General features: G+C 44.7%; 1 protein-coding gene across 1 annotated transcript in view; it reads right to left on the bottom strand.

The window, feature by feature from the left end:
- Positions 1-14,064, bottom strand: part of LOC142665292 (NACHT, LRR and PYD domains-containing protein 12-like) — a 102,638-nt gene that overhangs the window by 3,808 nt on the left and 84,766 nt on the right. The window contains exons 15-16 of the mRNA XM_075844942.1: positions 9,240-9,410; positions 6,458-6,628 (exon numbers count right to left, since the gene is read on the bottom strand). Of these exons, the coding sequence (XP_075701057.1) occupies positions 6,458-6,628; positions 9,240-9,410 (342 nt within the window). The remainder of the gene's footprint in view (positions 1-6,457; positions 6,629-9,239; positions 9,411-14,064) is intronic.

Genomic DNA, 14,064 nt, shown 5'->3' with positions numbered 1-14,064 from the left:
TTTGGAGGAGGCGCAGGCTTCTGTTATGGATCACAGTGTGTCTCTGCACAAAACTGCGACGGATCATACTGCACACTTGAATGGCTTATATTTGCACCTGGAGGATCAGGAGACTCATAGTAGGAGGAGGAATGTCAGGCTACGAGGTCTCCCAGAGTCGGTCGCTATGGATTCATTACCAGGTACCGTCTTACAGATTTTTACCTCCTTGATAGGAGTGGTTTGGGTGGCATCGTTGATCATTGGGAGGGTTCATAGGGCGCTCAGGCCTAAACCCGCTGCCACGGAGCCTCCGCGGGATGTTATATGTGGAATTCTCAGCTCTGTGCACATGGCGGCAATTTTGAAGGCTGCTAGGGATCCTCCGAAGATAATGTTTGAAGGAACTAAACTTGTGCTATTTCAGAATATTGCAGCTAGTACGCTGGCGAAGCGCCGCATCTTAAAGCCCGTTACGGATGCTCTACGGGCTCATAATTCCCGATAAGATGGCTTTTTCCGTTTTGGGCTGGCGACTGTGAAAGCGGGGAGACAGAGAACGATTCGCACGCCTGAAGACCTAGAGCGAGCGTGGCAAACGTTGGACTTGAGTCCTATAGCTGTCCCTTCCTGGATGCCGGTTGCAATGGAACTCTCGCTACCTAAATCACGCCAGCCGTGGGCAACCCATGGGGAATCCTAAGTCGCCCAAGACGAAGAAGTGTCTCGCCTCTGTAGCTAACACCTGACACTGCTCATTGTGGTCTCGGAGTTGCCGTGGGAATTTCACATTTCTTATGTGATGATTTGATTGGGCATTCAGTGGAGGTAATTTAGGTTAAGATGGTTCTACCTCTGTGATTGTGTGTCCACTTACTTTAGCCTTTCTTCTATTTTCCCTTCCTTCCCCTACCCTCTCCTTCTTCATCCTCTCCCCTTTTTTTCCCCCTATCCTTTTATTCCCTTTCTCTTCCACCCCTCCCCTCCCTTTCTCCCCCCCCTTTCTCCCTTCCTTTCCTCCCTTTCTTTCCCCTCGCATCCATCTCCAACACAACTCCTCTTTTCTTTTCCCCCTTCCTCCCATTCCCCCCCTTTTCTCTTTTCCACCTCTTTCTTGTCCTCCCATTCTTATTTTATATTCTGATGGCCAGCTTCAGACAAATGAATCTGTCATAATCCTCATGCTCCTTAGGTACTCGGTTCTAACTGGACAATAGCTTCATATATTCTGAAATAATACGTTCTTTTTATATTCACTTTGGTGTTTATGTGTAACTGATAAGTCTTATGCATCTTAGTTTTGATGTAGTGTTGTTCATCTCATGGTGGGCTTTTTCTCTCCACCCCTCAGGCAGGGGCTGTTTATGTTGCCTCTGTCTTGGGATACTGCACCTCCTAATTCCATGATAATAGGGAGGATTTAATTTGATGTATTTTATTTTTTTATTTTCTTTATTATGCTCATTATTATTTTTATTTTATCTCTTATGTTTGTTTGTGGCATTGTATCTCTTGGATGGTCTACTCTTTGGTCGCTTGCTATAATGCTTATTGGTCAGAGACATAGATGGGCAAGTTAAAATTTTGCTCTTAACGTGAAGGGTTTGAATTCCCCTCAGAAGAGGTCCAGGGTCTTTAGTTCTTTATCACTTCATGTTCCTGAAATTTTATTTCTGCAGGAAACACATTTTAGGCCTGATCACATTCCTACGCTACCCGTTAGTACTTACTCGCAATGGTTTCACAGTACTTACTCATCTAAGTCAAGGGGGGTTTCTATCGCTATTCACAAGAATGTGCCTTTTCAAGTAGAGGCATCCATGATGGATGAGGGGGGACGATATATTTTTTTGGAAGGACATGTATTTGGTATGAAGATTACGTTAGCTAACCTATACGCTCCTAATGTTGGTCAATATAGATGGCTGCGGTCTACCCTCTTGTCCCTTAAGTCCTTTTCGGAGGGTGAACTTATTTTGGGGGGAGACTTTAATGTCTCTTGATTTACCGATTGACTCAACCTCCTTGGTTCAGACTCTGTCCCCCTCGATACTTCGTAAGCTCAAATTTCTTATGTCTAGATTGGGAATGGTTGATACTTGGCGGGTTGGTAAACCATCGGTTAAAGATTATACATTCTATTCTGCTCCCCATGGTACTTATCATAGAATAGACTATTTCTTCCTTCCTTTATCTTTGTTCTCGAACTTGCAGCGCGCTGATATAGGGAGTCTTACGGTTTCGGATCATACACCGGGTTGTATTACTTTGGAATTGGGGTGTGTCCTCGACGGGATTGGGTCTGGAGACTGAATGACACGATCATAGAACACGCCGAGAATAGTGCGTCTCTTGCCTCCAAGTTAGAGGGATTTTTTCAATTTAATGACTTCCCACAAGTCTCCAGGCCCATCCCATGGGAGACACATAAAGTCTATATGAGGGGGGAGCTTATTGCCTTAGCTTCTTACCTTAAGAAACAAAGATCAAAACACATTGTAAGCTTACGGTCACAGATTTCCAATACTGAAGGGGTGCATAAACGGACAGGTTCCCTTCTAGACTATAGATCGCTTTGTTCATTACGCCAAGAACTTCGAGACCTTCTTAATTATAAAGCCACTAAGGCGTATCGGGCAGCTTGTTGTCAGACATATATGCATGGGGATAAGGGCTCTAAATTGATGACTAGGATAATTAAGTAGAGGCAATCCAAGGTGTTTATAGAGGCTGTTAAAAATGATCAGGGAGAGATAGTGACATCAACACCACATATAGCCAAGGCCTTTCAGACTTTTTATTCCAAGTTGTATAATTTGAATGATACCTCCGAGGGGACTACTCTTCCTATGTCAGACCGGAAAGAACGCATAACTGCATTTTTGTCAGATATATCAGCTCCATACCTTTCTGATGTACAATGTGAAGTGCTTTTAGCACCAATTACGGAGGAGGAGGTGGGAAAGACTTTGGACTCAATTCCTTCAGGAAAAAGTCCAGACCCGGGTGGCTTGCCTATTTCCTTTTATAAAAAATTTCGGACACAGCTAATTCCTAAATTCATAGTGGTCTGCAATTCTTTACTGCAGGGCTCCTCTCTTCCTAAACAGTCTTTGGAAGCGTTTGTTACTATTCTTCCTTAGGAGGGGAAGGATCCCGAGCAGTGTGGAAGCTATAGACCCATCTCGCTCTTAAATTGCGATGTCAAATGGTGGGCGAAAATTTTGGCACGGCATATGCAGCCGCTCTTGCCCTTAATTGTTGGAGATGAGCAGGTGGGGCTTGTGAAGGCACGGGAGGGTAAACATAATGTGAGTAGAGTTCTGCATGCTATTCTACATGTTCGTCAATCAAGAGGCTCTATGGTTTTGCTAGGCACCGACGCCGAAAAGGCTTTCGACAGGGTCTGTTGGGAGTACATGAGGAGAGCTCTATTGAAATTTCATTTTCCATCCACATTTATAGATGCTAGATTTTCCCTTTATCGAGAACCCTCTGCTAGGAGTCAAATTAATGGGTCCTTGTCTGATTCCTTTTCAATTTTGAATGGAACACGGCAGGTGTGTCCCTTGTCACCATCCCTATTTGTTAATATGTTAGAGCCCCTTCTTTTGAAATTTCGACAAACTGATGGCATTCAAGGTCTCCGGGTTGGGGGACGCGTTTATAAGACGGCGGCTTTTGCAGATGATCTGCTGCCGTTAGTTACGAAACCTCTTCCTGCGATTCCGCTGATCTTGGACATCTTCGCTCAATTCGGAGACATCTCTAATTTTAAAATGAATTATGGGAAGTCTGAGGCCTTGGGTATCTCTATACCGCATGATCAGTTAGTACACTTAAAGTCCATATCTTCGTTTAAATGGCAGCCTTTGGCTATCCAATATTTGGGCATTAAAATTCCAGCGGATCCCAGACAACTATTTTCCTTGAACTTTGCTCCTCTTGTCCCGAAAATCCAAAAATTTCTGTCTAAAATAAATATACCCTTTCTTTCGTGGATTGGTAGAAAAAACGTATTGTCCACCTATGTGCTCCCTCAGATCCTGTACCCACTGCAAAGCATCCCCATAGACCTTCCAGCTAGTCACTTAAATAGATTCAGAAGTCTTTTTATTATTTTTTTATGGAGGGAGAAACGTCCCAGATTGGCCCATAGACTACTTATTTTAAAAAAAGAAACACGGGGGTTTATCTTTACCAGATATAGAGTTATATTATGAAGCAATTCAATTGCTTCGTTGGTCGCAACCTGCTAACACCTCACTAACCCATAGCTACTTGGATCTGGAGAGACGGGTTCTCTCGGAGAAATGCCTACCCTTGATTTGGGTTAAATTACCATTGCCACCGAAAACAATTTTAGTTAGTGATATGACGCGTGGTATGCTTAAAGTCTGTCAGAAGTCTAAGGTGTTGAATATGGCTAGGGGTTGCGTCTCTCCGATAGCTCCATTGGGGGTCGTTCCTTATTTTACGGATAGGATAACCTCTCTTGGGTCGTCGTTATGGCCTCTACTGGGTTCTCTTGGGGTCAGTGAGGTGACTATAGGTAGGGTTACTCCTGACCTGAATGCACTGTTGGCTCAATCATATGGGACAGGTTGATCTACCTCTGCTGCTAATGTGACATTTCTTCATCGGTATGACTTTGAACCAGCGTGCTGCAAGCTTTTGGCTATAGCTCCTTCTCCATACTCAGATCTTACTTGGATTGAGAATTATACCCTTATGCCACAGTCTCCAGCCAGATCCTTGTCCAAAATTTATACCAACCTTCTTTTAGATTTGGCCCCATCCAAACCCTGTTTCTTAATGGCGTGGGAAAAAGAATTCGATATTGTTCTTTCGCAAAAGGAAGTCTCCTTTATTTTGTCTCGATCTCATGGGTTCTCATGTTGTGTAAGACATCAGGAGAATTCTTACAAATTGCGAAACTCGCTAGTATCGTACTCCTGCATATCTATATAAGATACGTCTCATCTCTTCAAATGTTTGTTGGAGATGCAGGTTACCTCCTGGATCACTGTCGCATATCTGGTGGTTTTGTCCCAAAATCAGACCTTTTTGGGTTCAGGTGGAAAGAGTTATTAATGATATTGTGGGTCGCTCTTTAACATTGACACCTGAACTGATCATTTTATGGCTTCCTTCGGGAGACTTTACCCCTGTACGAAAGGACTTGTCCACCTTAATAATCTCGGCGGTTAAACTGTTGATACCATTGAAGTGGCGCAGTGAGGACCCTCCTTCGATGGACATGTGGTGGTCTAAGGTTCACCAGCTCCAATCATTGGAAGAATTGTTGGGTTGGCACACCTTCTCAAGGGACTTGTTCCTGAAAGTTTGGAAGCCATGGAGAGATTTTCATAGTAGGGCGAGAACTGGGATGTGACTGGGATCTTTGTACCTGGTATACTTATCTGATTAACGGGCTCTGAGGAGGTCTCATTCTGAGATGTCCATTTGGGTGGTGTTGACGTACTTATGTTTCCTCTACTTAGTCCCTTTAAACAGCACTTATAATTGACTTTACTCGTCCCCATACATTATCATCATGTCGGCAGCGCAATTCCCTCTTTACACACGGACAACTATAATATTTTCCACTTTTAATATGATCCGCAGATAAACGAGTTTGTTTATCTGCTGATCGTTGCCCTGTTTACACAGGGCAATTATCGGGAACGAGCGTTCTTTGAACACTTGTTTGCCCGATAATTGGCCAGTATAAAAGGGCCATTGGACTTGATTGCTACCCTGTATGTGATGTTCTGTATGCCAGGAAACTCTCACAACATATACACAGACACGTGTCCATAGATTTTACTGGCCAATAGAATGGAGAAGATTTATCACTAATGTCATGAGACATCACTTCACAAAGGAAGAGCGAGATGATAAATTTACTGCGGATTGAGACAAATTCATCTGGATGGCGCATGTTGTATAATGTGTTTGGCACAACCCATGGCACAGAAGACACTTCTCTTCCTTACACAAGCTCATGGCTATCATACACATACAGGAAATTATTGTGCCAGTCCATAATACATGTGATGTCACCATTGTGAGCGGTTTAGCCACGCCCCCTGATCTGTTATACATGTCACAGAGCAGGATTATAAATGATGCACGTCCTCCATCAATATGTCTCATGTCACTTGTCAACCATGTGGTTCCATGTGATGCAGCCCCTCCCCCGTCTCTGATAAAACGTCATATACAATAGGGGAATAGTAATGATAATAGTGGTAGATGACATTTCTTACAACCTGCATTTTATGTCAGAGAGGAGAAGGGATATGAGGAGAGGAGACAGTCGGGTGCTAGTAGAGACGTCACATATGAAGGTGCAATCAGAAGTTTATCCCATAGACATAACAATGGTTTGGAGTATAAAATAGAATAAAATCCATGTATAACTTGTGCCCCCCCCCCCCCATGTATCGGTCCTGTACACATCCCTTACACTCACCGTAACTCCTCTATCCCGCAGTCTGGACTGGACAGAGCTTCCATCAAGTCGCTGAGGTGAGGACCGGACAGACTGTTACCAGACAGGTCAAGTTTCTTCAGGGACCAGTTATTCCTTATTCCAGATGCCAACTGGATGCAGGAAGTGTCTGGTAGATCATTACCACCCAAACTGTAAGAAGAAGAAGATGAGATGTGAGTGACGCATCCACAGAGCGTTACTATAAAATAGTAGATTGTGAATGTGGAGAAAAATTGTCCCCGGCTGTTCGTAAAATACATAAGTGTCATCACTAGACAATGTCATACACCTCTTGTGTGTGGTGGGTGTCAGGAATGCCGGCAGCTATATGATGATATGTCCACTGACACCAAACCCATGTTCTAGAAATACAGAATTCCTGACTATTGTCCTCACTTTATGGCATGTCATAAATCGGTGATTATGGCAGCACGTGGAATATAGAATAGTCAAAGCTGGATGTACAAACTTGTGTCACCAGTCGCTGAGAACTCTCCTTCCTCCACCATCTATTGTAGATCTCAGTCTGTGGCCCCTGTGTCTTCCATTCTCCTCCTGTCTTCACATTTTTACAGGTCACATGTTGCTCTGTCCTTGTTCAGTCAATGACTTCTACAGGTGCAGTTATTTGGGGTAATGGATTATTAATAAAAATTAATCTACATTCAGGGTTTTCTTTTGGATTCTGCAGTTATTGATTAGTACTTATTGATAATGAGCAGCCATCGCCACCATTCTGAGTAATTTACAGCTGGGGGGGGGGGTCATCATAAATAATTAAAGCATACGGACCTCTACGCTACACATGATTTTGATCAACGTTAGACTGGCCCACCGGAGAACTGGAGAATTCTATGGTGGGCCCAGGCAGCAAGCTTCTTTTATCCAGCAGAGGAGCAGAGAGATGCTGTCTCCCTGCCCCGCTGCTTACTCTTGTAGGCAGGGCCGGCGTTGGGGTGGGGGCAAACTGGGCAATTGCTCAGGGCCCCATCCTTTCAGGACCCCCTGCTGACTATAGCAGCCATAGCGGCTGCTACGGGCCCACGGCATGAGGAGGCGCATGTCGCCCGGCACATAAATGTTAGAGGGGGAGGGGGCCCTGGTGCTAGCGACTGCGACATTCACTTGTATCTGCATCCTCAGGATGCAGATATAATTGAATAGTAGAGGCTGCAGGCCACGTTAGGCCTGCAGCCTATAAGACGCTGGGACGAAGTGGTGAATGGTGGTTTTTGTAGAGGGTGGAGAGGTGCCAGAAAAGCAAGAAGCTAAAGATGTTTGTGTTGCAAATTCTGCAGAGGCGATTTGTACAGAGAAGGCGTCAGGGCAATCTGGGCCTGATGAAGAAGAAAAGGAAAAATGAGCGACTCCAATCTGAGAAGACGTCACCTGTGAGTCACTGGATTTCACTGTATTGTATTAAAGGAGTTTTCCCATCTTAGACATTTATTACGTATCCACAGGAAATGTTAAAAATGTCTGCTCGATTCGGGTCCCAACGCTGGGACCCGCACCTACATCTAGAACTGACTGCAGAATCCAGGGGGAGAGAGGGTCGCGTTTAGCTCTTTCTATTCTGTTGTATGGTTGTAATGGAATCAGCCCAGCAGCTCTTGCTCAACTGTTTCTGTAACTCCCATTGAACAGAATGGAGACCCTCTCACTACCGGTCTCCGCCTGGATCCTGCGGTCAGTTCTAGATATAAGTGCTGGGACCCACATCTATCAGACGTTTATGACATTTCCTGTGGTCGTAAACGGCTGTTTGGACACACGGCAGGGTTCAGAAGGGAAAGAGCGCTATTTGGAACTCAAATTTAGCAGGAATGGTTTGGGGAGGCCATGTCCCATTTACAAAGCCCCTGAAGGGACAAAACAGTGGAAACTCCCACAAGTGACCCCATTTTGGAAACTACACCCCTTGAGGAATTCATCTAGGGGTGTATTGAGCATTTTGACGCCACAAATGTTTCATAGATCTTACTAGAATTGGGCAGTGAAAATAAAAAAAAATCCTTTTTCTTCAATAAGATGTAGCCTTAGCTCATAATTTTTCATTTTCTCAACAAATAAAGGAAAAAAAGAAACAAAACATTTGTAAAGCAACTTCTCCAGAGTACGGCAATACCCCATATGTGGACATAAACTGCTGTTTCGGCACACGGCAAGAATCAGAAGGGAAGGAGTTCCATTTGGCTTTTGGAGCACAGATTTTTCTGGATTGGTTTCTGGGCGACTGTGGGACCAAAACAGTGGAAACTCCCCAGAAGTGACCCCATTTTGGAAACTACACCCCTCAAGGTATTCACCTAGGGGTGTAGTGCGCATGTTAACCCCGCAGGTGTTTTGCAGAAATTAGTGTGCACTCGATGTTGCAGAGTGAAAATTGTTTTTTTTCCATAGATATGCCAATATGTGGTGCCCAGCTTGTGCCACAATAACAAGACAGCTCTCTAATTAATATACTCTGTTTCCCAGTTTTAGAAACACCCTACATGGGGCACTAATCTTTTGCCTGGACATTCGACCACTCTCAGGAGTGAAAGAGTTCCTATGCTAAATTGAGGCCTAATTTGGCGACTTAAAAAGTATTGGTTCACAATTGCAGGGGCACTGATGTGAAATAATAAAATAAATCCCTGAGAAGTGACCCCATTTTGGAAACTACACCCCTCAAGGCATTTATTAAGGCCAGTATATCGTAAAACTTGTGCCCCCCCCCCCCACATGTCTCGGTCCTGTACACATCTCTTATACTCACCGTAATTCCTCTATCCCGCAGTCTGGACTGGACAGAGCTTCCATCAAGTCACTGAGATAAGGACCAGACAGACGGTTACCAGACAGGAGAAGTTTCTTCAGGGACCGGTTATTCCTTATTCCAGATGCCAACTGGATGCAGGAAGTGTCTGGTAGATCATTACTATCCAAACTGTAAGAAGAAGAAGAAGATGAGATGTGGGTGACGCGTCCACAGAGCGTTACTATAAAATCTGTAGGTTGTGAATGTGGAGGGAAATTGTCCCCGGCTGTTAGTAAGTGTCATCACTAGACAATACGGAATGCAAAAAACAAAACAAAGCGCACATGGTGCATGAAACGGTAAAAATGCTTTTTATGCAAAAGGTGACAAGATTGTGCTCACCTTGGGGTGTTATGCTGGGAGCTAGACAATGTCATACACCTCTTGTGTGTGGTGGGTGTCAGGAATGCCGGCAGCTATGTGATGATATGTCCACTGACACCAAACCCATGTTCTAGAAATACAGAATTCCTGACTATTGTCCTCACTTTATGGCATGTCATAAATCGGTGATTATTGCAGCACGTGGAATATAGAATAGTCATAAAGCTGGATGGAGGAACTTGTGTCACCAGTCGCTGAGAACTCTCCTTCTTCCACAATCTATTGTAGATCTCAGTCTGTGGCCCCTGTGTCCTCCATTCCCCTCCGTCTTCACATTATTACAGGTCACATGTTGCTATGTCCTCGTTCAGTCAATGACTTCTACAGGTGCAGTTATTTGGGGTAATGGATTATTAATAAAAATTAATCTACATTCAGGGTTTTCGTTGAATTCTGCGGTTATTGATTAGTACTTATGGATAATGAGCAGCCATCGCCACCATTCTGAGTAATTTACAGCTGGGGGGGGGGTCATCAGTAATAATTAAAGCATACGGACCTCTACGCTACACATGATCGCCGTTGGACTGGCCCACCGGAGAACTGGAGAATTCTCTGGTGGGCCCAGGCAGCAAGCTGCTTTTATCCAGCAGAGGATCAGAGAGATGCTGTCTCCCTGCCCCGCTGCTTACTCTTGTAGGCAGGGCTGGCGTTAGGGGTGGGGGGAAAACTGTGCAATTACCCAGGGCCCCATCCTCTCAGGACCCCCTGCTGACTATAGCAGCTATAGCGGCTGCTACGTGGCCCGCGGCATGAGGAGGCGCATGCCACCCGGCACATAAATATTGAAGGGGGGAGGGGGCCCTGGTGCTAGCGACTGCCACATTAACTTATATCTGCGTCCTCATGACGCGGATATAGTATAGGCTGCAGGCCACGTTAGACCTGCAGCCTATAAGACACTGGGACAGAGTCCCTGCACAGCCCGGCATGATCATGTCATTGCAACACACTGGCCTGTGGAGCACTCTGTCCGTTGCAGGAACGGGGTGTAAAGGATCTGCCAGACACAGCTTCTGTGTCGACGCCCGTGGGTAATCAGTCTGCACCTGCTCCTACGTCTGAGAGAGTGACTCTATCTTCTACCAGTCAGGCTGGGAGGCTTAGGAGTGGGAGAGCCTATCACAGCCTGGCCAGACGGAGCTAGCTCCCGCCCTCCGTCTGTTTATACCTGCATTTCCTGCTCCTCCTTTGCCTGTTATTCTGCCTGTTTCCTGGCTCTGCTGCTGCTTGAACTATTTGTCCTCTGCTTCATTTTGACCCTGGCTTACTGACTACTCTCCTGCTCTGCGTTTGGTACCTCGTACACTCCTGGTTTGACTCGGCTCGTTCACTACTCTCCTGCTCTGCGTTTGGTACCTCATACACTCCTGGTTTGACTCGGCTCGTTCACTACTCTCGTTGCTCACGGTGCTGCCATGGGCAACTGCCCCATTTCCCTAGCTTCTGTGTACTCTTGTCTGTTTGTCTGTCGTGCACTTATTGAGCGTAGGGACCGTTGCCCAGTTGTACGCCGTCGCCTAGGACGGGCCGTTGCAAGTAGGCAGGGACTGAGTGGCGAGTAGATTAGGACTCACCTGTCTGTCTCCCTACCCCGTCATTACACGGGGATAGGCAAGTCAAAATAAAATTTGGGGGCTGGCTGTGTGGCGCTATCTTCTAGGGTGGGGGGCTGTGTGACGTTATCGACTGGGGAGGGCTGAGTTGCGCTATCTACTAGGGAGGGGGGGCTGTGTGTGGCACTTCTGTATGGGGTACTGTTATAGTGTGTGGCACCGAGGGGACATTATTTCCATCTGGGGCATTATGAATGGTGGTTTTTGTAGAGTTTGGGGAGGTGCTAGAAAAGCGAGGAAGCTAAAGATGTTTGTTTTGCAAATTCTGCAGAGGCGATTTGTAGTCAAGAGAAGGCGTCAGGGCAATCTGGGCCGGATGAAGAAGAAAAGGAAAAGTGAGCGACTCCAATCTGAGAAGACATCACCTGTGAGTCACTGGATTTCACTGTATTGTATTAAAGGAGTTTTCCAATAAATGTGTTATTACGGTCGCAGCGATACAGAATGTGTATATATTTTATGTATTGAGACTTATTTTAATGTTTATTTTAGTGTGTGTGTGTTTTTAATTTAACATTACTTTTTATTTTTTATTTTATTTTTAAACTTCAATGTACTGGCATATATCTATATACTCATAGTACACAGGCATATATCTATATACTCATAGTACACAGGCAGTTGTTAGGACATACTTCAGTAGGCCCTAACAACAGGAAATATGGTCATACAGCCCTCAGGTCCTTCAATTGACCCTGGGCTGTCTGCCCATATATGGTGTGGCCCTCGATCGCGTCACAGGAATTCCCTATGACGCGATCCAAAGGGAAACCCCCTTCTCATTTTCCCCTGAATGCTGCGGTCAGCTTTGACCGCAGCATTCAGGGAAATAGCGGCGGAGATGAGAGGTTTCTCTGATCTCCGCCATTAGAGCGGGGCTGCGGCTGTGTAAGCCATTGCCCCGCTCCTAACAATAAGTGGGTGCCCGGTCAGCATGAGGTGATGCGGCCGGCGCGGTTCTAATGAGCGGGGGTGCAGGCACTGAGTACACAACATGGGGGTGTTTTGCAGTGCGTCCGCCATGTTCTGTCTTCAGTGTCGGCGCTCATTTAGTGCAGTGCTGGTCGCATCATCTCATGCTGACCGTGCGCACTCTCCTCAGGAGCGGGGCAATGGCTGTATTACACAGCCAAACGCCTGCTGTCATATATTCATGTGTTACAATACTGAGCTGGGCGGCTGCACATCTTAGTATCGAAATACATGAAATAACTGTATCTAACCGTTTGAGGATGCACAGTATCGACGTTTGATGCATTGTGCATCCCTATAAGAACCAAGATCACAGATTTCCCAGGAATCACATTGCAGTTTTTGATCTGAATCCATCCTAGAACATTGATCTGCGTTTTTATCCGGGGAGGGAGATACATGTCACTGGTTGTTACACAGCTTTGTGTTACAGGTTTTACTGATAGCGCTGATGTTCTGAAATTAATTGGATTACTGATTGTGTTTTCATGGTGTCTAATTGATGTATTAGGCCAAGGCTGCAGCTGTCACTCAAGAGTTAAAATCAATCATTAGCGCTACAAAAAAATCTGGGTGTAGCTCTGGCCTTAAAAGGGAATTATCAGAATCTGATCTTTATTTTACTATATTTTGTAATAAACTCTTTTATTTTTCCCTCTGGAGTCTGTCACAACTATACATATAAAAATCGATTGTAAACTTATGATCATAATTGCAGCTTTTACATTGGCCACTAGATGTCAGTACATCCAGCAATCACACATGACCAGGACCAGATTGCTTTATAGCTTTGCTGCAATAACGGAATGAGTTCACACAATGTTATATATTGTCCTCATAATAATATTGGTCACATGACATCGCTGCTTACATATTATAGTATTGAATCACATTTATGTAGTTATGGGGACATGTGGAGGTTTAGGTGCTACTATCTTCAGGTGCAGCAGAGTCCAGTGCAGTGAGGGGGAGTTTATCCTGGGGGAGACAGGACCTGCCACCACATAGCCACTGAGTGGGAGGTCTCTGAAGTTCATAGGTAACATCTTGGAAGGGGTACGGTTAGTCTCAGACCCTGGTAATACCTATGATCCAGGTTCAGGCCAGAAGACGAGCATTCTTGTCTTTCCCTCTTCCCATCATGTGAGGTACAGCTGCGGTAAGTAATATTTTATTTCATAGCTGTGATGCTTTCTTATGTTTTAATGTCTGTTATATTTCATGAATCTATTATATGAAATGTTAAATACTTTTATGTCAAAAAAGACAAAAGTATAATAAGTATGATACCTTTATTGGCTAACCATAAAAGTTCTATATGCGGCTTTCAGAGCACAGAGGCTCCTTCTTCAGACGAGTTAACAAATGATTTACTTAGAAAAAAGCACAACATTTAGATGTTACACAAAGACAATTAGTACATGAAGTGATATATAATTTCATATTGTCTTTTGGCTAACACGGTACTACACTATTTTTTACTGTACTTCATGATTCGATTATAAATGACAGAAGTAAAACTGTGCTGGGCATAGAGGTCGCCAATAACCAACACGTTTACTTTCGATACTAAACGTATATGTTGCGTATAATTTTTGTGGTTTTTTTTGGCAGAAACCACACTTCCCTGAACGTCAAACACAGCAGATCATACATATGGGGATTTATCCTCCAACCACGTGTTTTGGAGAGATGACACAAAGAGTAACATTTATTTGAACCAACTTTAAAACCCCTTCCCTCTTTGGGCACTTTTGACCTTCCTGACGGAGCCTCATTTTTCATATCTGACATGTTTCACTTTATGTGGT

The sequence above is a fragment of the Rhinoderma darwinii genome, chromosome 12 (assembly GCF_050947455.1).
Source record: "Rhinoderma darwinii isolate aRhiDar2 chromosome 12, aRhiDar2.hap1, whole genome shotgun sequence".
NCBI classification, from domain to species: Eukaryota; Metazoa; Chordata; class Amphibia; order Anura; family Rhinodermatidae; genus Rhinoderma; species Rhinoderma darwinii.
The sequence above is the reverse complement of the archived record's forward strand: the minus strand, read 5'-3'. Positions and strand labels throughout refer to the sequence as shown.